This window comes from Dreissena polymorpha, chromosome 13 (assembly GCF_020536995.1).
Source record: "Dreissena polymorpha isolate Duluth1 chromosome 13, UMN_Dpol_1.0, whole genome shotgun sequence".
Lineage (NCBI taxonomy): Eukaryota > Metazoa > Mollusca > Bivalvia > Myida > Dreissenidae > Dreissena > Dreissena polymorpha.
Genome location: NC_068367.1, coordinates 71257908 through 71285292, shown reverse-complemented (window position 1 = coordinate 71285292; position 27385 = coordinate 71257908). Strand labels below are relative to the sequence as shown.

Genomic DNA, 27385 nt, shown 5'->3' with positions numbered 1-27385 from the left:
CGTTGTAATGAATGTGTATTAAAGGGAAAAGTCAGTGCTTTGAGTCCGAAATCTTGAGATCGCTCCCCTTGGGAGATCGAAACCAACGACTACCGGACGCAAGGCGAACACCATATATATTACACCGATCTGTTTAAGTCTGACCACGATATTTTAGTTTCAGGATTGTTTGTTTTGACAGTACTAATTGTCTTAATAATATAACATACATATTGGAATATTCTGATTTTTTACAGTCAACGTACACCAAACCATTTAATTATGCTTTACGGCATGAGTTAAGGCTGAGCTTAAAGCCTCAAATAACTAAGCAAACGGTAGAGCTATTTCCACACACCATTTTTCTTATTTAAACAATCAATACGATTGCTTATGCTTTAAAGGGATCTGTTCACCGTTTTGTTAAATGAAGATTTTAAAAATAATTGTGAAAGTTTCAAAATAAAAAAGAATGTACACATCATGTTTATAAAAGAAAAACTGATTGTCTTTACTTTGAAAATGAAGATTTTTCAAAACTTTTTAAACACTCTGCTCATGCTTATATACATCTTACTTGCACAACAGAACAGATACCTTTTTCAACATATCTGGACCTAATTTTTGAGAAAAATAGTTGATTTTTCAGCCCGCTGGGTGCCCATTTCCTTAATTTTTGTATATTTTGATCCTTTTCCTACATTAATACAACTGTTTAGGCATACATAAGACACTAAGAACATGATAAATGCTCAAATAACATGTAACAGTAAGAGTAACCTGATAAAATAATAACAAATCGGATGTCCGACAGCCAAATCACTGTCAGAGCTTTTTTCGAATTCCAGCTGAAAATAGCCATTTTTTAAATATTTGAATTATTCCCCTTTTCAGATAAGTTATTTACATCCAAATTATGAAAACTCAGCTCATCAAAGCCCACTGTCTCACTGCATGTTGGTATAAAAGCTTTAAAAATACATTTCACAGGCAGGCTGTATAAAAAATGTCATTTACCAATTCAGGTAGCAGACCACAGAAGAAACACACACTCTCGGAGCCGCGGACGCCTTCTTAATCTCAACCAAGCTCAATTCAGAAAATAACTAACCTGCAATCATAAAAACACATTCACTGCACACAAGTAGTCTGAAACTTACATTTAAGATAAAAAAAATCATATGAAACCTGTTAAGGTGATACTATTGACAAAAACGAAAGAATGGCAAGGCCGCAAACAGGGATTTCAAAATCAACTTTTTACCGTGTACGAAAGTGGCTGAAGACGAATGAAACGTAAGGATAGCCTGCTTTTGGAATTATATTTGTACACGCAAAACATAGCACAACCCATCAAACCATGAATAAATACCATGTTTCCTAGTGTTTCCTAGTTCCTAATAATTCACAGCGTGCAATACTAGCGATCCCAGCTTAAAAGTAACCCAAAATCCAATATGACTACCGCAGTTGTCCTTCCTGAGTAACAAAGAACAAAAGTATGGGAAGAGGTCATGACCCCACAGTTTTGAATTTGAAAATGGTCCAATTCGAATATTTTGCTTCCTACCGTCTACCTATGCTAACAGTTGGAATTGCATAGTGTATAACTGAGTTGTTAGAATAAGGGCAAATCATTAGGACTGCGTTATCGTTTCATTCGAATAATTTGGATGTTCCATTATCAAGTTGAATACTATCGGGCTTACGTTTGCATTTTAAACAAGTTGTTATTAAAATAAATGTACAATGTGGGTTTATGTAACGTGTAATACTTTCGTAAGTGAATGAAATGTTTTAGAGTTGAAATGGTTTAATCAATTAGTTTTTATGTGAACTGAGAAAAAGCACGTTCTTCAGCAATTTATCTATGTATTGAACATATGCCATATATATTCGAGGATAGGGTTAGGGTTATATTTGTTTGTATGGGAACCTTTTCACAGATTTTGGCATGTTTTGAAGTTGGTCATTAAATGCTTTAAATTGATAAATGTAAACATCGGAACTAATGTGTTACATAATAAAACAAAAATGAAATTGCAGAAAGAAACAAAACAGTAATCCACACCCAGGCTCGAACTACAGAACCTTCGAATAAAAGTCTAGCGCATAAACCACTCGACTATCCGTGCTCACGAGGTACACGATGTATTTTATACCGTATATAGGCAATCCTCGTAATGTCACACAATAAAACGATAACAATAGAACTTCCCAAAGTATACAATCGTTTCGCGTTTGTAACGCTTTATAATTTCGTCAAAATCATCAAAAGATGTATGTAATTAATATTTTAGAGGATGGTAAATGATAAGTATTACATGTCTGGTAAAAAATATATTAACAACGAAAATGTGTAATCTGAGAGTTTATTATTTTCAATTTTGTCTATTTATCACAACGTGAAAAGGTCCCTTTAATATTCACATAGAAGATGGTGCTTACATACAAACACGCACTTATTAAGTAAACGGAAGAAAAACAACAAAAGACACAAAAGAACAAAAGAATGTGTATGATTATAATAAAACATAAACACGGACTGGTAAAATATTACTTTGTTGTATACTTAAGACTACCCAGGGTCCTTTGAAATAATAAATGAGCTGAATATCACCAATCAAGCGTAATTAACTATTGAGACGTAATAACTTCACGTGCTTTAAAAGATTTCAAATCAAAAGTACGTAGATAACGGCCTTAACTTAAATTAAGAAAGTCAACTTCAATCCCAGGTTACCCATAATTTAGGGTAGGACACTGCATATGACCCGCGACTTTAGGGGCTCAATGAGACCCTTGACGAAATATGTGTGTGTACTTACTTACCTATGCTCGATTGGTCATTGTCGGCTCGGGTACTTCTTAAATGTATCCCGGATACTCTTACGTATACTAACATGAGCCCCGGGTACGGAAAATATACTAAAACGCATCCGGACAATTAAGACTGTACCTGAGTTTTATTCCCGTCCAAGATCCAATGCCGTTAAACGCGCAACAGAATACATAACACATTTCTCTGTGAACAAAACCTGCATCAACTTGTTTTTTGAGTATATATATTGACATATATATGAACATAATTAACTTGAAAAAAAGCCGAAAACCACCAATTTTGCGTTATAATTCCCGTGAATGTGTAATTATGTTTTCCTTATCGGGTACATTTAAGTATACTAAAGAGTACCCGGGGTACATTTAAGTAATACCCGAGTCGAAAATGACCAACCGAGCGAGCCTTACGCTGCCTTATCTAATAACTCGACAAAACAAATTATATTGTGTATATCAATGTTATGTTCCTAATGAAAGCTTGACCTTGTCTTACCAATTCACAATGATTTTAGTAGGCACTAGGCCGAATAGGGGCCTTGGGCGTTAGCCCCTAAAGATTCACAGCCTATAGACCACCAATGGGGCTTAATCCGGCACATGTCAACATGATTGCAATAATTGAACCATTCATATCCATATACTTAACAGAGTGCCAGTTAATTTTCCAATAATATCGAAAACAAGCGTATCGATTTTAATATATAAGCATCCACATTTTATCTTTCACAATATTTATTAATGGATCTTTCTTTTCAACAGCTTTAATGACAACACGACCCATGTTTATCTGATTGTTGTTTAGTTACCACATATGATACTAAATAGTGTTTATTTTCATGAAAACTGGGAGAAAGTAATTTGCAACGTTCCTGCGTTACACACGCACGTTGATTTTACTTGCAGTTAACGAACATGTTTTATTTCTTGTTAACGTCCATCTGGACCGACGGAGGGTTATTGCCATGACGAAATTATAACGATTAACACTTGTTCAAATGTCTTTGTTACGCATGTGGAATCTATAAAAGCACTCCAGAATCATGTTGAATATGTTAAATGTCATTTTTTAATATCCAGTTCGCATTTTAGACATACATGTACATAGAGTGTGAATGCAATTACAAATTACATATGATTATTATTGTATATAAATTGTACCACCGGATCTGTGTATGGTCAATATAGTAAAATAATTCATTCAGACGATATTTAGTAGTGTTAGATAGGGCTAGATCCACATTTATAGATTATTATTTGGATTAAAAAAATGATGAAAATTAAAATTGTAATTATATAATGCTAAATATATTTTATGACTTTGTTGTGAATTAATATACTCGTTATTACACCTTATGGTGAAGGTCGAACAAATAACACAACACGGTATAATCACGGCCGATGGATGTTATAATGAAAAGACAATGCGAAGAATGTCTATATGCGTACGCGTTTCACTTCACTGAATGGATTATTTATATGTATCATTGTCCTTAACTTGTGATGCAAGAGCTTATATGTAATATTTTTACAAATTGACAAACTCTCTCGAAGGTAACTTTAGTTGCTTTCAATTGGTCGTTACGGCTCAGGGACGACTTACCCTGGGTCTCTTAAGTTTAATACAATATACGCCGGGTACTGAAAATACGCTTAAAGGCACCGGCTATACTCCGGGGAACATTTTAGTATATTTTTCGTACCCAACGTACTTTCTATTATATTAAAAGTACCCGATGCTTTTAAGTGGTACCTGAGTAGACAATGACCAATCGAGCCTCAGTTGCAGTGATCAAGGTCATTGTTATTTGTACCACATGATTTGATTAACAACTATACATGACACAGTTTGTGTACACGTACATTTAAATCACAACATGTTGATTTAAAACGGAAACCTGTCTTTACAATGGCACATGTTTGCGCGTTTGAATCGCAGTGTATTAATTAAACGAGATACGTCTAATAAATTGCACAGTTTTTTGCGCATTGAATTGTGGTTAAATAATGTACGAGAAAAATGGGTTTTTTGCATGTGCGTAAAGTGACGTCCCAGATAAGTCAATAGTGTCCAAATAGGGTCATCAAAGGCGACTATTTCCGCTTTAAAGATAAGATACGTTCAAAGGAATATACCTTTTTAGCAAATATCCAGTTTAAGTGTCGTCCCTGATTAAGCGGTGTGGACTGCACAGGCTAATCGGGTACGAAACTCTATGCACGTGCATTAAACCCGGTTTTACCGGAACGAGTCTCATTTGAAAACTACGTGCCTGCCTTAGTGAGTTTGACTCACGTTTATTAACATGTTCGTTGTCTAAAACTGTTCCCATTTTGGGGAAAAAATTATAGCCCCAAATACCATTCAATATATAGTGAGCGTTATAGTATTTGGGCATCGCTATTTCGTCCACTTGAAAAGAAATCCCACTTGGTTTATAACCGCATGCCTCCGCCGCCTTGAGTTATGAGTCCATGAACCAAATATATCTGGTACATGGCAGATTTGTAGTATCGTCAGCAATTTAAATGTTCGTCTGCTTAAAACCTAGGTGGTTTAGTACCGTGTGCTTTTGCGACGTAAGCTAAGCCTAAGGTTATAAGTACATGACCCAAATATATCGGATAGACGGCAGGGAAGAGGTCATGTCAGTAATTTAAATGGTCGTCTTCTTAAACGGAATGTTATTTGATAGGCATCATCATCATCATCATCATCATCATCATCATCATCATCATCATCATCATCATCATCATCATCATCATCATCATCATCATCATCATCACCATCATCATCATCATCATCATCATCATCATCATCATCATCATCATCATCATCATCATCATCATCATCATCATCATCATCATCATCATCATCATCATCATCATCATCATCATCATCATCATCATCATCATCATCCTCCTCCTCCTCCTCCTCATCATCATCATCATCATCATCATCGTCATCATCGTCATCATCATCATAATCATCATAATCATCATCATCATCATCAAGAGGGCGTTATAAAAAGATGGAGAGTGAGTAATAAGTGTATCTCCGCCATAGATAGATATTGCATATGGGGGTATATGAGAGAGAGAAAACAGCGAGCCAGTGAAAAAAGAGAGAGTTCGTGAAGTGACAAAGAGTGAAAAAGTGAAGAGACGACAAAATAGTGGAGCAGGAGGAGGACTGTATAAGAGAGAGCGAGTGGAACGGAAGGAGAGAGTGCGAAGAACATATTTAGAATGGAGAGAGGTAGTAAGATGAGAGAGAAAGTGATACAGAGAGAAACAAATTCGATAGTCGAAGAAAGCGAGACAGAGTGAGACGGAGAGATAAAGAGTTACACAGAGGGAGTATGAGCGATTGTTATTGAATAGTATATGTACCACTATCACACGATAATGATAAGTTCAACGAGCCCGGATCACATGTCCTACACAAGACGGGGCGTACGAAATATCTGAGCTAAACAGCACGTACTGACACTTATCAAAGCGTAATTACAATATCAATATATACAGATTCATTATAATGTCAAGTCCCAATATAATACTTTAATTTTGCTGAAAATCAATTGCATTATAATGTCTTCTGTTTGTATAACTGCACGAAACTACTGAAATATATTGATGTTGTTGTATTTCTATGAAGCTTTAATTCATATTGTGATGTCACTTTTTATTCCAATTGAATACGACAGTAAAGTGCGTGCACAAATAACTTAAGCTTCGCTTCCTTTGCTAAAGAATTAAATTTATCAAATAGTATTCAAAACGTTTGTCGTTCAATCAGTCTTTTAAATTCATATTTGAATTGTATTGTACGTACTAAATTTACTAAAAATTGCTTAATATATTTTGATAATCAATTGCTTTAGAGCTTTTTTTTAAATTGCTCAAACATTAAGTAATCTTTAACTGATTGTTTCAGTGTCTTTTTCAATTGGAATTTAATTTATGTTCAGAAACGATGAACAACAAACAGAACAAAAATACGAAAGGCCACAAACATTACATTAAATACCGTACGTAATAAAAACATGTTGCTTCCAAAGTATTTATCGCCTAATTTTAAAACAAAATATAATATGATTATTATAACATTCATACTACAAATGAAACAAATACGAAGCATTCTGATGTTACTACTACATCTTGTCTTATTACTATAACTACTAGTACTTCTTGTGAATTAGATATTTTACAATCTTTAGTTTACCTGTTTGCGTATTTGCTCTAGTTTGCTGAAAGCATTTTAAATGTAGGCAACGACACTAGAAAGACACAGTGTCCAATATCACGATACGTAAGTCACAAGGTTTTTTCCAGAGGCCTGTTTTTTTTTCGGCGTAAGCTGAATAAGCCAGCTTTTCACCCTGACTTGACCTTTGTAAGTGTCCAATAATACTCAAATAAAATTTCCCGCGGCTAGGTACGAATGAATACACTTCATTTATTCCATTGGCTGATTTGAGTATAACACCAGAACATTGGAAACATATCCGCGTCTTTGTAACACTGTTTTACTGCATGAAACAATTTTATCTCTAATGAAAAGGCCCAATAGATAGAACAGTTTTACAATCAATTTTCGACATAAATACAGTTTGTGCGTTCACCTTTTATTTTCAGAGAATTACCAGCGCAAAAGCGTTTAACTAAAGGCTATGTTGTCATATTTAGTACTTACTTGCATTGCATTTCAACCCGCGAGGTTTCGGGTCAATACGCGGTCATTTTGTGAAAGTCAGAGTTTATATACAGTTCATCACCGGAGTTCGCAAAAGGGGTTGCGATCATTGTGTCTTACTGACAATAACGTAGTGACTGCAATGCATTGCATTCCAATCCGCAAGGTATCAAGGTCAGTTTGCGGTCAGTTGCAGAAATCTTTATATAAACGCCGTCTCGTAAACTTTGTGCACTTGAAGTCTGTTTTGATCAGAAAGATACTAAATAAAGATATTCGGCGATATTATTGTGGTATGTCAATCATCGATTTTTAATATGGTTTCAAAATTTGCATGATAAGGACCAATTTTGATAAAATTAATTAAAAATATTTATCCATTTAGACCAGTTGTTTTAAGCATGACCACAATAATTCGCTATACTATAATTATGCAATTAAATAAGATTCGAGTATTGCCGGCTAACCTATATGCACTCGTTTATTTTCATGTTTCTTGTGTTTTTCTATTCTGTAAATATAGATATCTGAGTAATAATATCACATAAAGCAAAATAAGCCACGAAATCTGGCGCAACACCCCGTAATTGATTTGCTTATGATGTAGCTAACAACTGCGCAGAAAAAAGGCATCCGCTACTTTTTATCTCATAGAGATAACTTTTGATCGTTCATAAACATCGACCACAATCAACGCCGTATATCTTTTTTAAAGATATTTCTTGTTTTAATTACTTAAACATTAAACTGAAATACACATGTAGCGTTACATATGTGCGTGTGTATCATATCACATAACTTTTAAAAAATGTTTCAAATATACACACATAATTAAGTAATTTACAATTTAAGAAGTGTGCCGGTTTGTACTGTACTTATCCAAATTCGAATGCCTCATGTTGCTATCATACAATAGTGTTATAATAACGGCAAACTTTAACAATACTAAATTATATATTCACTGCAGATAAACAAAATAAACGTATTTATTCTGAGTTATTAAGCCGGATTTATTTAGGTTGTGTACATGTACTTTATGAGCAATATACATGTCTTGTAAACTGTATTATGACTCTTAATATGACATTGTTAATTCTTTTACTAAAGAAATAAATTGGCAATTGTCTAAATATGAAAATCTTTCATTCTCTCTAATCAGACGAGGATATAATTAAGCATCAAAAGATGAAGAAACGAACATGTCTAAAAAATCGATGATAATAGATTATTTTGACAAAATGAGTAATGCATACGGAATAATCACGACATACATGTACCGCTAATTCTGAAGCTGTCTGTTTAATTATGGTATATAAAACACCAATCACACAATTGTTTATTCATATTCATGTAAAGTGTGTAAATTATAAATTATATTACGTACCTTTGTACACCAAATCACCGATTGTCTAACTTTTTGTAACAGACTTAAGAAGCAGAGAGAGCAGCAATCGTGTGATACAAATCTCGACTATTAATCACTGTCAAAATGAAATCTTTCCCAATATGTGTTCGTTGTGTTATACATGGCTGGATCAAAGTTTGCCCGTACAATGAAGTGACTGATACGAGTTAAGGTCGTACAAGATAACCGCTTACATTATGCGTCCAAGTATTAGAGCTGACTACTTTTGATAAAATTATTGATAACACCTTCATTTGTATGAGTTACATATGTAACAGAAAAGTTCTTCATTTAAATGTATGGAAATCAATTATGCCTAAGCGGTATATTTATTAAACATGTTCAATTGATTTTATTAAAAACGCATTGGAAAACAATAGGTGCATGTATTAAACTGTAACTTTAGAAAGCTATGGGTGTGACTATTCGTTGTAATGTCGTCAATATTGATACATTGAATAGGTTTCAATTTATCCGATGTTACCATAGTGAAGTAAGTTGCATGTGCATTAAAAAAATAACATGTATTTTCATGATTAGAAATGAAGAAGACATCGAAATTGAAGTTGTAAACAGTTCTTTTTTATAAAAAAATCCGTGATATTATATATTTATGGTCTGTTTAGATCCAGAAATGCAGAACAACCACAAGTAGTATAGGAGGGACCGGTGTGGTTGGACTAGTATGACATATATAAAGACACAAGATGGATTATGCTGAATATGGGCATTTATTTATGCCAAAACTGAGACATCCTAAGTATGTATAATATAAAACATTATTTTCTTATATGTGATGTAAACATAAACCATAATATGTCAAATATGAAAAAAAAACATATTTTTATATGTGACATATCTGGGTGGCAAAAAACCGCAGATCAAGTTACATGTATAATGAATGTTACAACACAGTTCAAAGTTGTGACGAAAATGCAACTTGGCATGTTGTATCAACAACGTTAAACTGTAACACTACGGAAATATGAGGTAAACATAAGTGGCTTCATTAAGTGAGTTCTTGACAAACTATAATTTTGACATAAATTCGAACAATACAATACAAAATGTTTTAAGTTGTTAAGGTTAATTATACACTATAATACAGGTACATCACAGTAAAAAAACAAAACAACAAAAACAAAAAACAACCAAACTCTGCCCCTTGGCATGTTGTATTGATCAACAACGTTAAACGGTAACACTAGTATGGACACATGAGGTAAACATAAGTGGCATCATTAAGCGAGTTCTTGACAAACCATAATTTTGACATAAAATCGAACAATACAATACAAAATATATTAAGTTGTTATGGTTAACTTTACAGGTACATCACAGTGAAAAAACCAAACTCAAGGCGGCAGGTGGGGAGGAGGAGGTTAGCTGTTGATAGAAACAAGCCTTTCCTCCTTCAACGATAAAACAAAATGGCCAAGCTGCCTATTGATTGGTTGAACCGTGCTATTGACATGACGCGTTATCTATGATCGCTCCGCCCACTAGAATTGATCCACCAATCAGCGATCGATTAATCGGGCGCACTCGTTAGCAACGACCTGTCCGCCATTTTCTAGACAAGCTACATGTTTAGGTTCACTTTTATTCAAACGAGTTTCTTTTGTTTTTCTCTTAAAAAAAACGATTAAAAATGGTTAAACGGTGTCAATGGGGATTATGTAACTCGGACAATCGATATCTTGAAAGATTAGTTGGTGACATTTACTTTATATCGTTTCCAAAGCCGATAAGAGATCTTGAGAAGTGTAAGAGATGTATAAATACATGCGGTCGAACAACTGAACGTCAACACTGTCAAAGACAATTATAATATATTTTTATCTGAAAGTGCACTGAAAGTGCTCGTTTAGAATTTGTAATTTGATTTCGCGACGTTACCTATTTAAAAACTGAACGTTGTTAAACTTGTTTGGAAAATCCAGGTTCGGATTGTATTTGAATTCGGGCGTTTGTTTGTTGTCGTGTTGTATTTTGAGTTTTTAAACTTCCCCAGGGTTCGTGGAACGATGTCCTTTGTTATTATCATACCGACAATAAATAAATTTTGATTTGATTTGATTCGGGAAGCCTTTTGTTTATTCTGGAATCCGGAGAACTGCCCCCTTATTTTAAAGGTGGCGGAGAGGTGCCCCCCCATCAAATCGGTAGGGGCGGAGAACTGCCCCCCCCCGTCAGAATTTAGTAGGCGGATATCTGCCCCCCCCCCCCATCAAATCTGTAGGGGCGGAGAACTGCCCCCCCCCCCCCGGTGTCATATTAGTTACGTAGTGAAAACAATACTTACGGGTAATTTTACGTTATCGCCGTACACATTTTATCCGGTAACAAATTAATTTCAGTACAAGTATATTGCCATTTATCGAACTGAATAACACAAATTGTCTAGAGGCATGTGATAATACTGTTTAAGGCCCTTGGTTCGCATCTTCACCACTCACTATACATGAATGCCATGTAAAAGTCGTGTTTTAATAAGAGCGCAAAACATAGTCGAGATCCACACAGGAAACGCGTGCATGTTAATACTGGCCATGTGTCGCAACTAAATATAGACGTGCAACTCAGTACTTATGGAGGAAAAGTTACATCGGAATTAATTTACATTATAAAGATAGTATTGACCCATGGAAAAAAAAACGTAACTAAACGTATAAAAAAGTAAATTAATAGGCAAAGCAAAGGCAATAATTTAGCTGACTTGAAGAAAAAAGTAAAGTGAAGTCGAATTAATAATCAATTTATTTATGTTGTTTAGTTAATTCATGTGAAATACAAAATAACATACATAAATACACACATTACATGCATACATACATTCACAGTTACAATCATACATACATACATTCAGACATACATTAAAAAATATATACATGCTTACATAAACGTTCAAAACATACATTCATACATACATACAATCTGCAACAGTTAGCATTTTGAGCAGATCATGTCGACATGCCAAACAAACAAAATCGGTAAAAGTCGCTTTAATTAGCAGCCAATTAGGCAGGCAGAGAACTTGTTACCGTTAACGATAAGCACCGCGTTCTTTTAATTGGTAGACCGGACCGACCTTAATTGTTAAGAACTTGTTAGTTTTGAATAAAGCCGCATACGGGTTTATTATATTGAACCGTCCAAATCCGTAATTGGCGAAAACAAACAAATAAATTATTGTTTTCAGCTTGCATACGGATGGATTAAATTGCATGCTAATTGTTTGTTTTAATTACGGGGAAAATATCAAATAATTCAGCCGCGAAAACTTTTTATTAGCAAAAAGTGATTTGTTTTTCTTTGTTAACATAGACGAAAATCACGTGATTATCAAGATGGCGACGTCCATGCCGAGGCAGGTATTTTTTTGCCGTTATATAACTTTAATACTTGTACAACTTTATATTACTTTTGAAATTTCACTCAATTTCCAGACATAATAGCAAGAAAGTTACTGGCGTTATTGTCATTATAATACTCGTTTTATATATAGCCGCGAAAGTTCTTTAATTAGGGGGCACTTCTCCGGGTCATCAATTCTGACAGGGGGGCAGTTCTCCGCCCCTTATTAATCAGCAGGGGGGCAGTTCTCTGCCCTATAAAAAAACAGTGAGGGGGCAGTTCTCCCCCCAGTGAAAAATCTTTGGGGGGGGGGCAGTTCTCCGGGGGGCACTTCTCCTAGAGCCGTTTATTCTGTTTCAGGTGAAGAACATGTCTGGTGCAGCAGCGATGTTCGTGTTCTTATTGCCGGGGATTCCAATGTCCATCGTTTGAAGTCTGCATGTCCTCCAAATGCAAGGATTGACTTTCTGCCCGTATCTGGTGAATAATTTTTAACTGTTTATAGTTGAGTGTGAGACCCAACATGTTTCTGTGGCAAGCTGCTTTATATTACCCCTTTTACTGTCTTAAATATTCGATATAAATTGCCGCCATAATCTTTTGATGATTTTTGCGTTGGCATAATTATTTTAGCTACTGTCTTATACTGCAGTGGGGACGATTGAACTTTACCGGTACGCAACACTTAACATCAAACAGCGTACCCTAACCCTTAACACCTAACACATAACAACTTACGCAACACCTTATTATCCTTTTATCCTATATATTTCTTCAGTATCGGGGGCTACTGCCCCCAAACCCCCGCTTTGTCGATGGTTGTAAACAACTGCGTACCGGTAAAGTTCAATCTAGCCCTGCAGTGTTTGTTGCTGCCTTTGGAGAAAAGGTTGCTAATTTTAATATTTATTTGAAGCTTTGTGTACCAAATAATTGTTTTTATGCCCCCGGTAGGGTGGCATATAGCAGTTGAACTGTCAGTCTGTCCGTCCGTCCGAACACTTTAACGGTCATAACTTTTTCAATATTTAACATAGCACCGTTATATTTGGCATGCATGTGCATCTCATTGAGCTGCACATTTTGAGTGGTGAAAGGTGAAGGTCAAGGTCATCCTTCAAGGTCAAAGGTCTAATATATGGCATCTGTCCATCCGTCCGAAAACTAACATTGGTCATAACTTTTTCACTATTGACGATAGCAATTTGATATTTGGCATGTATGTGTATCTCCTGAGGCTGAACATTTTGAGTGGTGAAAGGTGAAGGTCAAATGTCTAATATATGGCGTCTGTCCGTCCATCCGAAAACTTTAACATTGGCCATAACTTGTTGACTATTGATGATAGCAACGCGATATTTGGCATGCATGGGTATCTCCTGGAGCTGAACATTTTGAGTGATGAAAGGTGAAGGTCAAGGTCATTCTTCAAGGTCAAATGTCAAATATTCCGTCCGTCCGAAAACTTTAACATTGGCCATAACTTTTTAAATATTGAAGATAGCAACTTGATTTTTTTTTATCCCCACGCTTTTTGAAAAAAAGGTGGGGATATTGTGGTGATCTCCGCCGTCCGTCCGTCCGTCCGTCCGTCCGTCTGTCCGTCCGTCCTGGCCACTATCTCCTCCTACACTAAAAGCACTAGAACCTTGAAATTTACACACATGGTAGCTATGAGCATATGTGCGACCCTGCACTATTTGGAATTTTGATCTGACCCCTGGGTCAAAAGTTATAGGGGTTGGGGTGGGGCCGCGTCAGAAATTATCACTCATTTTTTTAGGTTATTTTACATTAACTTCTTTATTTCTACACCGATTCACTTCAAATTGATACTGGACCTCACCTATGACAATACGGTCAATCTCAACCATGCATGGCCCCATTCCCAACCCTGGGGCGCCCCGCCCACATAGGCCACACCCACCAAAAATTTCCATTTACTATAATTTTTTCATTTCTACACGGATTCACTTCAAATTGATACTGAACTTTTGTTATGACATTAGGGTCAATCTCAACTATGCATGGCCCCAATCCCAACCCTGGGGCGCCCGCCCACATAGGCCACACCCACCAAAAAATTCCATTTACTATAATTTTTTCATTTCTACACGGATTCACTTCAAATTGATACTGAACTTCTCTTATGACATTAGGGTCAATCTCAACTATGCATGGCTCCATAACCAACCCTGGGGCCCCGCCCACATAGACCACACCCACCCAAAATTGCCTTTACTATAATTTCTTCATTTCTACACCGATTCACTTCAAATTGATATTGAACTTCTCTTATGACAATACAGTCAATCTCAACTATGCATGGCCCCATTACCAACCCTGGGGCGCCCCGCCCACATAGACCACACCCACCCAAAATTGCCTTTTACTATAATTTCTTCATTTCTACACCGATTCACTTCAAATTGATACTGAACCTCTCTTATGACAATACGGTCAATCTCAACTATGCATGGCCCCATTACCAACCCTGGGGCGCCCTGCCCACATATGTCACACCCACCCAAAATTGCCTTTTACTATAACTTCTTCATTTCTACACCAATTCACTTCTAATTGATGATGAACTTCTCTTATGACAATACGGTCAATCTCAGCTATGCATGGCCCCATTACCAACCCTGGGGCACACCTAGGTCAAACATTCGGCGTGGGGATACGCGTCGGCCTCTGCCGCGCCATTTCTAGTATGCATGTGTATCTCTTGGAGCTGAATATTTTGAGTGGTAAAAGGTGAAAATCAAGGTCATTCTTCAAGGTCAAATGTCAAATATTCCGTCCCTCTGAAAATTTTAACATTGGCCATAACTTTTTAAATATTGAAGATAGCAACTTGATATTTGGCATGCATGTATATCTCATAAAGCTGCACATTTTGAGTGATGAAAGGTCAAGGTCATCCTTCAAGGTCAAAGGTCAAAATTTGCAATATTGAAGATAGCAACTAGATATTTGGCATGCATGTGTATCTCATGGAGCTGCACATATTTGAGTGGTGAAAGGTCAAGGTCATCCTTCAAGGTCAAAGTTTGAATACATGTACATGGCTTCAAAGCGGTGCAATAGGGGGCATTGTGTTTCCAACAAACGCATCTCTTGTTTTTAAAGAAATGCTTAAAACTCCACTGAATATTGCTTCAATACCCAAAAAGATATTTTACCCTAACAGTTTCATGGTATTTACATGTACACGTCATGTATATTATTACACTGATAAAACATGTATTATGGAATCAAGCAAAATACCCTTTCTGCTGTAACCAAAATGGGGAAAAAGATTGCAAATCCAGAAATTTGACGCAACATAGAACAAGTGAGATAAATATTAACAAAGATAAGCTTGCTTGTCTCGAACATAGCAATGATGACTATTTTTCATAATATTCAATAACAAATGACAACTCAAGAAAAATTATTGCAAATGAAAACCAATTCCAAATGGAAGATCTTATTTTACTATGCAGGTGCAAAGTATGTGTCTGACCGGAAGGGCTTTAGAAAGCTGCTGCATCAAGAGCTGATGTCAGGTTGTTACGACATACTGAACCTGCATCTTGGCTCTAACGATGTTTGCTGCAAGGATAGCGATTTCTACCGGTATGTTGAACAGTAATTTTTCAGTTTTAGTTTTTATTTAACCTATTTACCTTAGCTTTATTGCAGTGAACGCACTATGCTTATTGAGACACTCGAGTCTGTTCCTGGGAAGAACCAGAACTTGGTGTTTATGGAGAAGATAATGAGAACCTCCTAACTCCCTATCACTAGGCGGACACCACATCCACTACACCATTATGCTTTTACATTGGCCTGTATTATTGAATGTCCACACCAACCCCCTAACTAGAAACCCTGGATCCGCCACTGAACAGCTTAGCAGCATGAATAAAAATGAGCTTGATCAACTTAGTATCATTTTCTTATTAGATTTTTTTGGATTGGCATTTTAATGAAATTAAATAAGTTAGTTTCTCAAATATTTTTGTAGTTGTTTGTAATTTTTATGCCCCCGGTAGGGTTGCACATAGAAGTTGAACTGTCCGTCAGACAGTATGTGTGTCAGTCTGTCCGTCCTTCGGGAAAAAAAATTTCAACGTTGGCCATAACTTTTGCATTATTAAAGATAGAAACTTGATATTTGGCATGCGTGTGTACCTCATGGAGCTGAACATTTTTTATTGGTGAAAGGTCATCCTTCAAGGTCAAATGTCAAATATATGGCGTCTGTCCGTCTGAAAACTTTAACATTGGCCATAACTTTTTCAATATTGAAGATAGCAACTTGATATTTGGTGTGCACGTGTATCTCATGAAGCTGCACATTTTGAGTGGTGGAAGTTCAAGGTCATCCTTCAAGGTCAAAGGTAAAAATAAAAAAATACAAAGCGGCGCAATATGGGGCATTGTGTTTCTGACGAACACATCTCTATTTAATAATTGTTTGTGATGGGAAGATAATACAATGAGCAACTAATACCATTACCTTATTATCCCTTGCCATAGGAGGAGGGATATTGTTTTGGGGTTGTCTGTCCGTCTGTCTTTCCATCTGTCCGTCCAGCACTTTTGTGTCCGGAGCCATATCTTGGAAGTGCTTTGGCGGATTTCATTGAAACTTGGTATGAGTATATATATTGATAAGAGGATGATGCAGGCCAAATGGCATCGTACACCATCTGTTAATAGCAGAGTTATGGCCCTTTGTTTCTTAAAAAAATGCTTCTTTAGTGTCAAATATAACACTTTTGTGTCCAGAAGCATATTGGCAGGGTATATCAATTCAATTAATTTGCTTGTTATTTTTAGTTGTGTGACGGAGATCCTTGATGTTGTATTCAGTGTGTGCACTGAAATACACGTGGTGCTTTGCGTGATTCTTCCACATGATTTTGATGTGAGAATGTTTCCCCGATGGCCACTCTCAGGGGCACAGTTGAGGAACTACTGCCAGTGGATAAGGAGCGCAAACAGCATGCTGTGGGAACTGAGTCACCATGTGCCTTCTGTGAGATACATGGACTATGGAGCAACTAAACAGGTATAGGGAAAGATCTAGAGTGAAATAGGAAGTTTCTCAGCAACTGTTGCATGGAATTTCATCATCATGAAACTTAAAATAAATATATGCATCATTATACTGCGGTGGACCAATCCCAAATTCTGTTCAGACATCCTTCTTTGCTCAAGAGATATGCCCCCTTTATTGGTGAAAATTGACTCATTGAGCAGTTTTGTTGCAATTACTGGTTTCTTAATAACTTTTACATGAAATATCATGAATTTTAAAATAGATGTATTACTTTGTAGTGGTACACTTGCACGTTTTGTTGGTTTCAGCTCTAGACGTAAAGCCCCATAATTAAAGATATCTGTCTGTGCTGTAATATGGAAGTTAATGAAATTAAAAAATAAACATGTATTATCATTTTTTTAGAAGTTCTTGCATAAGTTTCGTCAGGATGATCATTTTGGTCAGTTCAGAGTTGTACACTCTAATTGATTGAAACTAAAATATTTTTTCATTCGTTGAGGGAAACCAGTTCATTTAATTTGCTGCTTTAATATCTTAGTTATGTTTAAAACAAATTAGTACGGTAACTATCTATAATCAAAATTTAATTTTAAGAAGTCCCTGTACTTGTCCCATGATGGACTACATCTGAGTGCTGAAGGGGCTAGGAGGTGTTTAGCATCCATACAGGACGACCTGCCAAACCAGCTGTGTGTGGAGGCTGCTGTTCAAGATCCTACAGAATGGCCAGCTCTCTCAGCCACGGAAGTACCGGTTCAGGAGCATGACAGCACCATAGCACTCTTTTCGGATATTGTGCAGACTGTGAGTTTAGTGCTACAACAAAGTGGGCTGCATTTATGAGCCATAAGCAAATGTGATTTATGCACAAAACTGCAATTCTGCGTCAGGCTAAAACCTTAACATTGACTCTAAAATCAAAGCGCTTCCACCTACAAATATTCATAACAATTTGATTTTGCTGTAATGTTTATATTTTTGATTAAAATAAGCCGTTTAAAAAAAGGATAATACCTGTATTATGGTTAAATAAATTGTAGGGAGCTCAACCAGAGATTCAAGACAAGGTGGATGCAAGTGAAGTACCAGTTCCCAGGGACATTAAGCCTCAGACACATAAAATAACGGTAACTTTTCTATGCATTTAATCGTACAGATATTTCATCATTCTTAATGAACATTTATAAAGTGATTGCAATCCAGTATTGATTGCTCATATGGCTTGTTACAGCCTATAAATTAATGTTATGTCAAGAGCCGTAAAGCTGGGCACCCTGTCATGTCTCTTTTTAGCCTCGCCTTTTTGCCCCTGATCAGCACCATAATGCCCTTCATTATTGGTAGCTGTAAGGCAATAGTTGGACTGCAGGTCCTATACTTTTAAAGCAATGCCTTTAATCATCTAAGGCATTGTTTGTCATTAAGTGGTAAACATGAAAAGTTCAACAGATGTCTTTGTGTGAAAGCCAGACCACAGAGTTGATGTCATAACCATTCAGTTATATCAGAACATAACATTCTGTAATTGTATAAAAAATAAACTAGTTAGTTTATATAATTTTGTTTTCCATATTTTCACACACACAATTCATTCTCAGGTTGTCACAGCCAGAGCTAAGAGGTCTGCAACCAGAAATGTCAAAAGATATGGAAAGAAGGTAAAAAATACCGTTAATTTCAGATAACCCTCACTGTTTCATTGTGGAAATGTCCTAATTCTTAAAACAAGTTTTTTTTTGTTGAAAAAAAACCCACAACCAAACCTATTTTGAAAGTAAAATATAAGTAAAAGACCATATTAGTGTTATTATTTTGAGGACATCTTTCCTTTCTGTTGTCTTCTGCATATTATTATATAATTGTTGTTATTTTTCAAAATAGTCAACTTTGGTGGATGAGGTTTTGCACTTATGCCATGCCTGTACATGCATGTGTAAATTGTTTAAGTTGGCAATGAAATGCCACACAAGGTATATAAAGCTTGATTGGTGCATTTGTTATTGTTGAAATTTTTGTTTGCATGTACATGCATGTGTTAATTGTTTCAGTAAACAAAGAAATGCCACAATGTTTAATGTGCTTCATCCTATAACTTTGAAACTTTATATGTAGCTGCACCTTGATGAGTTATACATGCCACACCCTTTTTTGTGTCACTAGGTCAAAGGTCAAGATCACTGTGAACTCTTAAAAAAAAAGAAACTGCACCTGCAGCCGAGCGTTGGCACCTGCTATGCGGTGCTCTTGTTTTTATTCATCATCATGTTACTGGTAGTGAAATCTGTGTGAAATAAATAGCCATAAAATACCGATAGGGAAAGCACAGTAAATAAATGCAGATTTATACATGTTATCAAGGAATAGGAAGCTTGTTTGGTGCATTTTGTTTTGTTGTTTTTGCTTTCGTTGAAAAAATCTATTTGTTAACATTTACATGTATTATATCCTTGAAGTCATTAATTTCTGGCACATCTTTTTATGCCGCCGAAGGAGGGCATATAGTCTGTCTGTCACACTTTACGTTTAGGTTTCGAAAAATGCTCATAACTTCTATGTCGCTTCAGATAGCAACTTCATATTTGGCATGCATGTGTATATTGACAAAGCCTTTCCATGCGCACACAAATTTTGACCCCTGTGACCTTGACCTTGAACTTCGGGTCTGCGTTTAGGTTTCGAAATCTGTGTTTAAGTTTCGAAAAAAGCTCATAACTTCTATCAAGCGTTTATAGGGGGCATAAGTCATCCTATGGTGACAGCTGTTGTTTACCTATATATACATAAATGTAATGCATTCTTAAGTAGTTTCATAAAAATCACCTTTCTGAATGGAATTACATACAACATAAACATATGCCAACATAAGGCACTCATTGTTGCTTTATTTTTAGACACCCCAACAATATTTATTAGCGAGGCTGTTTTCGGAGAAAACCCGAGGTATTGTTATAGCCTGCTCGTCGTCCACCGGCGTCGTGCTAAAACCTTATCATTGGCTCTAAAATCAAAGTGCTTCAACCTTCAACTTTGAAACTTCATATGTATATGCACCTTGATGAGTTCTACACACCACACCCATTTTGGGTCACTAGGTCAAAGATCAAGGTCACTCTGACAAGCTTTTGCAGCCGAGCATGGCACCCGTTATGAGGTGCTCTTGTTTTATATTAAAACTTGCTGCATGAATGCTATTACTGCAGTAACTCTCTTGTTAGTTTCATGTCAAATAGGTTTAATCGTTTTGTTAGTTTTATATTGACGGTCATTGGAATTAGTGGTCGTCCAATATTGTCCGGGACAACAAAAATATAGTTCAGACATATTTTCCTTTTTTTACTGGATGGCAATTTTTAGCCTGAATGAATATTAATTTTACATGATTGTGCATTCACAGACACTGCATTAATGATCCTGTTTTTTCGTCATGCATTAAAGGTCATGCTGCAGTGGATTTATTTACCTTGACATTACTGAAGATGTGGCTGTTTTCCTGCCTGCATACAAGTTGAATGGCTTATGCTTGGTACTAATTTTATGACGATATGCTCCATACTTTTTAACACTTTCCATCTTGACAATTTACATAAATATTTCTTTCATAGGTATTTTCATTACTTTGATTTTAATATAAATCAGCAGAATGTGTGTTTGATTCATCTGTGTCCTATTTGTATGTATCATAATATAGTCATTGGTTCAAGCATGAAAGACAATGATTGCCCTGTTTATATGACACTATATTTGTAGCATGCCAATTGATCTGATAGCATGGCACAATGCTATAAACAAATTTTATGTTTTCATTAAAAAGGAATGAATTTGATGAAAGGGATGTATTCACATTATTTCAAATCATCTTTAAAGGTATACGCTTTTCAAATTATATAACCGGTAGTAATTTGTAGCATTTGTACTGGTAATATGGACTGATAGCATAATAACTTTTCAGAAACGCAAGAAGATGGAAGTCAAGACTGGTAAGGTTAAAAGGGAGAAACCTACCATGACGAAAAAGAAGAACAAACAGGTAAATCAATGACAGAAAGTATTTTTTCTTGTCAGATAAACAAAACTTGTTCAAGAAGATCCTTTAAAACACACATTCATCCTTTCATGTATGGTCATTTAGATGTTCTACAAATATAGTAAAACCAAGCTTTAAAGACGACACAAAGAACCTTATAAAATTAGTCTAAATAGCTGGTATTCTTACAATTCAGGTATAATTGATTATCACCAATAACCTGTTAAGCGGGGTTTTGGTGTATGTAAGTCTTCCATGTGCAAGCTTTTCAGGACCAGTCCTGGGCCTGTATTGAATTCATTATAATGTAAAGATGTTCTAAAGTATGAACCAATTGTGGTACATGTTTTTGTTTTGTTTCAATTTCCATGAGTTTTTCACAAATATTACTGAGATGCGATTTTAGAATCCTCAGGCTGAGTGGTATTTTTTAGTGGTGCTGTTCATCTGAAGATGCCCTGCTCGACCATATTATAACGAAGCATTCATCGTGGAAAGTTGATAGGCCTGACACACTTTTCAATCAGGTTTTTAAATGGAACACATATTGTTGTATAGCTTTATGTTATGTAAATATACTCTTAAGATTTTGAATGAAAAAATATAATACTTTTTCTCCCCTAACAGTTTAACCTGAGGGGACTTATGGTTTGCGCTCTGTGTGTCCGTCATTCTGTGAGTCTGTCACTTTTTCTGGATCCTGCGATAACTTAAAAAGTTCTTCATATTTTTTCTTGAAACATGGATATATGGCAATATGGACATTATGTACGTCATTTCATTTTGTTCCTCATCAAAATTTCTGGTTGATATGGCAACAAATATATATAATGAAAAAAAAATCCAAAAAAATCTGATAATGGTGGAACCTGTAGGGGACATACATTGCTTGGCAATAGTCTTGTTTGTCTAGTAAGTATTGTATTAAAGGAAGGGTTATTCTATTATAGGAAGATGAAATCAACGTGCCATCCAACATCCATTGCCACCGAGACACTGAAGAGACGCCCCAACAAGATGACAACGCCGCAAATGAAGATCAAGTCAATGTGCCATCCCACTTCTTTTTCCAACGAGACACTGACAAGACGCCCCAACAAGATGTAGACACTTCACAGCTTCTTCTTATTCTTTCAAATGACGTTGAACTTAACCCTGGACCGGTGAGATATTCCTGCCTTATAATAAACAATATTAGTGGGCAAGTTCCTTAATCAGAGGAATTTTAACCTTGTTAATGTTCTATAAATATATATATATATATATATATATATATATATATATATATATATATATATATATATATATATATATATATATATATATATATATAATTATATGTGTGGTTAGGGTAATTTGAGGAAGGTGCTAGTTTGAAATTATTATCTCATATATTGACCATTTTCTATTTGTATGCCCCAAGATCAAATGATCGGAATATATTGTTTTTGGCCTGTCTGGTTGTTTATAAGAGAAATATAAGTACTTTACTAAATTCGAAGGTTTGTAGGCACTTAAACTTATTTAAATCATATACTCACATGTGGGAAGATTTAATTCATACAAATATTGATAACAATGATGATGAAGAACAGCAGTTATTTGATGACAATATTGATGATGAAATGCCTGTTTCGGTTACATTAAGTACTGCTGCATACAATAACTTCAATGAGGAATCTGGACTTTGGAATTTTAAGTGTAGAAGTAAACATTCTCCCAGACTTAAAGACAATAATGAGTTAAGGAAAAATATCATAAAACGTGATCAGTGGAATGATTCTAACCTTGTTCGATGTTCAGATGGCTGCCTAAAAGGACCTGTATTATTTCCAGATATTCCAGACAATACCGGTCCCTGTGGAAGCGGTTGGCTCAAGCGAGAAGATGACGATAATTACAGTGAAAATGGACTGACCATACACGAAAGACAAAGGACATTAAATATTTACACAAATTTTGCACCTGTAAAATGTGACATTCATATACGTGAATGCTATAATTCAATTAGTAAGCCATGCAAAATTCTTTGGGATGAAGGGGACTTAGATTGTTTACATGTATTAAGTAGGGATACAGCAGCAGGAGATGAAATAGGGTGGGAATTTGTATCTATGGTTATGAATTCTAGTTGCACTTTTTCCTCTTACTGCCAGTTTAAAAATGAGATGTATAAAACTCGCCACAATAAGGCTAGGTTTATGGATCAAACAGTTTTTTTAATTTTTGGTTCAGTTGGGCTTCAAACATGAAAATAGATTTCCATATACCCTGTGGTGTATGTGGTTATGGTCCTAAGAGATTGTGCTGTGATGGTACAAAAGTAGGGGTTGGATTTCGGAATTCAAATTATGAGGAAATTACAGAAACAAACCATGCTTTGGGCATTAATAATACGCTGCATCGTAGAATGGATAGATGTTTTTTTGAAAATTTGAATGGAATTGACAAACAAGAAATGATTAACCTTCGAACTTCTTTAGATTACATTGCTCGGAAAGAACTGAATGAAATTAAAGAGAATGAAATTATTCCAGAGAGGGATTTATTGGACCGTATCGAGTTGTTAAAACAAGCACTGCCCTCTGAAGTTTTGGGTTCCTTCGAAAGATTTTATCAAATGAGTGATAATGAACGAGTTGCATATTCAAATGTTTTAAAAATGCTAGCCACAACAGCGTCCATTACAAGCCTTATACCCCCTGCATATTGTTACAAAATTCAACTATTATTGAATAGCCCCAATATTGAAAATGATCGATTTAATAGTATTGTTAATGAAACTCGTTCGTTTGCACCTGAACTAAGAGATTTAATTTGCGAGTCTTTAATAAGCAACAATGAAATATTGCCTGATGACATTAGATTATTTTTGCAATATCTAATTAATGAATCAATGTCATTGCAAGTTACTGAACCAGAACCACCTGTACCTCAACTGGGCACATACAATCCTGAAAAGTTTGGAAGGGCCTATTATTTTAATGAATCTGGGTTAAAGTTAAGAAGTGTAAGAAAGTTTTCCATTGACAATGATAGCTGTGTTAAAAGAAATATAGACCATGACGATACGACTTTAGAATTTGAAAAATGTCAAAAGCTTTATTCTAAAGTTGAAACTTCTGCTCGAGGAACATCAACATTATTTCTTTGGTTCTGTGCGGACCATGGACATTGCTATGGTTTCCACATGACTGGGGCAGAAGGAAGAAAAGATCCCGCATTATCACTTTATAGCTATTTAGAAACCCCTCCACAAGACGTGTTTTATGACTTTGCATGTAATTTACAAGAATATTGCCTAAACAGAGAAAGTGGATACTATAAAAATGAACATTTTTTTCATGACATTTTCCATGGCTACTCCCAGAAATGTTCTAGTGCTTTTACAGCTAGCAGACTTCAAGGCTTTGAATCTGTAAATTCTGAAATATGTGAACAATTCAACAGCTTTATACAATGCATTAAAAGGTCGGCCCGTCAGATGTCACAGTCACACTATTGCTTTTACCTACAATTCTTTTTAAATAACTGAATGGAATAAGAAGAAAAAATTATCATATGAAAAAAGATAAGAATTGCTTTAGCTGGGTTAGTTTAATGTGATACTTAAATGATCTATAATTTTAAGTTCATCTGAACTTTGAATACTTACTGTTGCATCTTTTGATGCTTTTTTCTATTTAAAGACTGAGCGAGTAAACACATACTATGTATTATTATGCAATAATTGTTTTGTGTTTATATCTCAACTGAGCATAAAGTGCTCAGGGTGAGCTATTGTGAATGGTCTTGGTCCGTCATGGGTCAACATTTTCTACTTAAACAACATCTAACCTCTGTGCCAATCTTAATGAAACATGGCACGAGTTTTCTTGCATGAACCTCTTTCAAAGTTGTTAAATGAAATGCATTCCATGCATAAATCTGGTTGCAATGGCAACCAAAAGGAAAGCTTATATATTTGGCATAAAACATCGTCTGGTTGACCTCCTTCGTGAATTTCAAAATATGCTATTCCCAACTCACAGGCAAATTGTCGTTATTTGCTCATAGTGAACACCTCTTAAATGGCCAGGAAGAGAGTTCAAGTTTATAGACAAGAACAACAGTCAGATGAGCGATATAGTGTCATCATGGCACCTTTATAGCTGAATCATTTATGAAAAATTGTCAATGATATGTTCTGTGACTTGATTTGCAGTATTCATTTCGCTGTCTTCATGCACCTTACAAAAGCCATTTTATTATCAGTGTTCCTGATTCTGTTGTAGCATTTATTCTTGCAATTCGTTATTTTTCATATTTTCCTAATTGTTATGCTCCCGAAATACAATTTCGCCTGAGCATATAGTTTCCAGTTTGTCCTTCCTCACTAGTTTCCCATAGCACCTTCAATTCTTTACCGATCTCTTTCATATTTGGCATGTAGGTACCTTGCATGGACCTTAACCTTTTGATGAGGTCACTGGGGTCAAGGTCACCAAGGCTAATAATAGATTTTTCCGTCACACTTTTGTCACAGTTTCTCATAGCACATTCAATACTTTAACGATCTCTTTCATATTTGGCATGTAGGTACCTTGCATGACCTCTTCCTTTTGATGAGGTTTGAGGTCACTGGGGTCAATGTCACCGAGGCTAATAATAGAATTTTTTAAGGTGGTTATTAACACATAGATTGACATAGCGCATCATCGGGGAGCATCCAACAGTTTCACTGATATTCTTGTTGTATGTTATATACGTGATCATAGATACTGTAAATTTTGTCTTATGTGACAGGTTTATCATGTAGAAGATGAGTACCCTGTGTTTATGCAGTGCCCATTATATAACACAGATATGATTTGTTTATTCCGCAGTGTTTGAATGAAATGGAAACTTTGGTTTGTTCAATATGTTAATGGCCGATGAAAATGACAAGCACATATTTTTGATTGCAAAATGTGTGTATGTGCATGCTAATATATAACAACTACGTAATTATCATGCAAATTAGCTGTCATTTTAATTCTGCATGCTTGTATTGCATTGTTTATTTATATCTGATAAAAAATACTGATTCTTAGGTTACTTTATAAGTATGTTACTATTTTGCATGCTTACATGTTATAGGTAGTTAATTATAAGGTAATCCTTGTTTTGGTGGTATTATAATGTATAGCAGCATTTGTTCTACGAAAGTGCATGCGTGTTGCATCATATGACTTTGTTTTCTTTAACTATTCAGGTTATTTTATATAATTATGAAATTAAACTATGTATTATGGCCCTGTGGCCTGACTTCAAATAAATATTCGTATTTGTATACAGTTTTTGTAATGTGATGTATGGTGGTATCATGTTGTTTCACTTTTTGATCAATATAACTATTATGCATACAATGTGTTATTATTCTTACCTCAAAGGAGCCATATCAATACAAATTACAACTTTCCTTCAAGTGAACAGGTTGACACGAGTGACTGGTGTATCGTGCATATCTAGGTTTTAAAAATGACAATGAGATTTACTATACGGTTAAACATTGTTATAACTGGTGACACGATTACAAGCGGTACATTTACCGGTAGTTTCATACAAATGTTACATAAATTCATGTGCCATATCAAGTACAAGCGGCACGTACATCGATAGCTCGCATACCCATGTTCAAGTAATATCTATTACAAGAGACAATTGTACCTTAGTTGGCATAGTCATGTTCAAGTGAACAATGTCGCATGCGTTATATCATTCAAGCGTCACGTGTATCGGTGGTTTATATACGCATATTCAAGAGATCCATGTCGCATGCGTGACATAACAAGCGCCACGTGTACCATTAGTTTGTATACCCATGTTCAAGATACATAACGCACGTGTGATATCAATTACAAGCGGTACATGTACTAGTACTTTGATATTAATGACGAGCGTCACTTGTAACGGCGGTTGACATACGCATGCCCAAGAGATCCATGTCGCCTGAGTGATGTTCATGGCAAGCGTCACGTGTACCGTTAGTTGACATACGCATGCTCAAGA

General features: G+C 35.6%; 1 protein-coding gene and 1 long non-coding RNA gene across 6 annotated transcripts in view; one reads left to right on the top strand and one right to left on the bottom strand.

Annotated features, from left to right (window-relative positions):
* Window positions 1–9071, bottom strand: part of LOC127855210 (uncharacterized) — a 13068-nt gene extending 3997 nt beyond the window's left edge. The window contains exons 1-2 of one of the 2 annotated variants that reach the window (XR_008037401.1): window positions 8898–9071; window positions 997–1090 (exon numbers count right to left, since the gene is read on the bottom strand). This is a non-coding gene — a long non-coding RNA (uncharacterized LOC127855210). The remainder of the gene's footprint in view (window positions 1–996; window positions 1091–8897) is intronic. The other variant, XR_008037402.1, reaches the window with a different exon arrangement.
* Window positions 9072–10778: 1707 nt separating this feature from the next.
* On the top strand, window positions 10779–26742 carry LOC127855208 (uncharacterized). Of its 4 annotated transcripts, XM_052390625.1 has the most exons (13): window positions 10779–10861; window positions 12636–12755; window positions 15764–15826; window positions 17106–17337; window positions 17926–18135; window positions 18372–18458; window positions 18930–18989; window positions 19279–19301; window positions 20767–20854; window positions 21281–21358; window positions 21790–21882; window positions 22306–22518; window positions 23192–26742. In XM_052390625.1, exons 4-13 carry the CDS (start codon window positions 17200–17202, stop codon window positions 23270–23272), a joined length of 1071 nt encoding a protein of 356 aa, XP_052246585.1. In that variant the 5' UTR covers window positions 10779–10861; window positions 12636–12755; window positions 15764–15826; window positions 17106–17199; the 3' UTR covers window positions 23273–26742. The 4 variants fall into 4 exon arrangements, with proteins under 4 accessions (XP_052246585.1, XP_052246586.1, XP_052246587.1 ...); XM_052390626.1 differs by lacking the exons at window positions 10779–10861; window positions 21790–21882 and having other exon boundaries at window positions 12556–12755; XM_052390627.1 differs by lacking the exons at window positions 10779–10861; window positions 19279–19301; window positions 20767–20854 and having other exon boundaries at window positions 12557–12755.
* The last annotated feature ends 643 nt before the right edge of the window (window positions 26743–27385 follow it).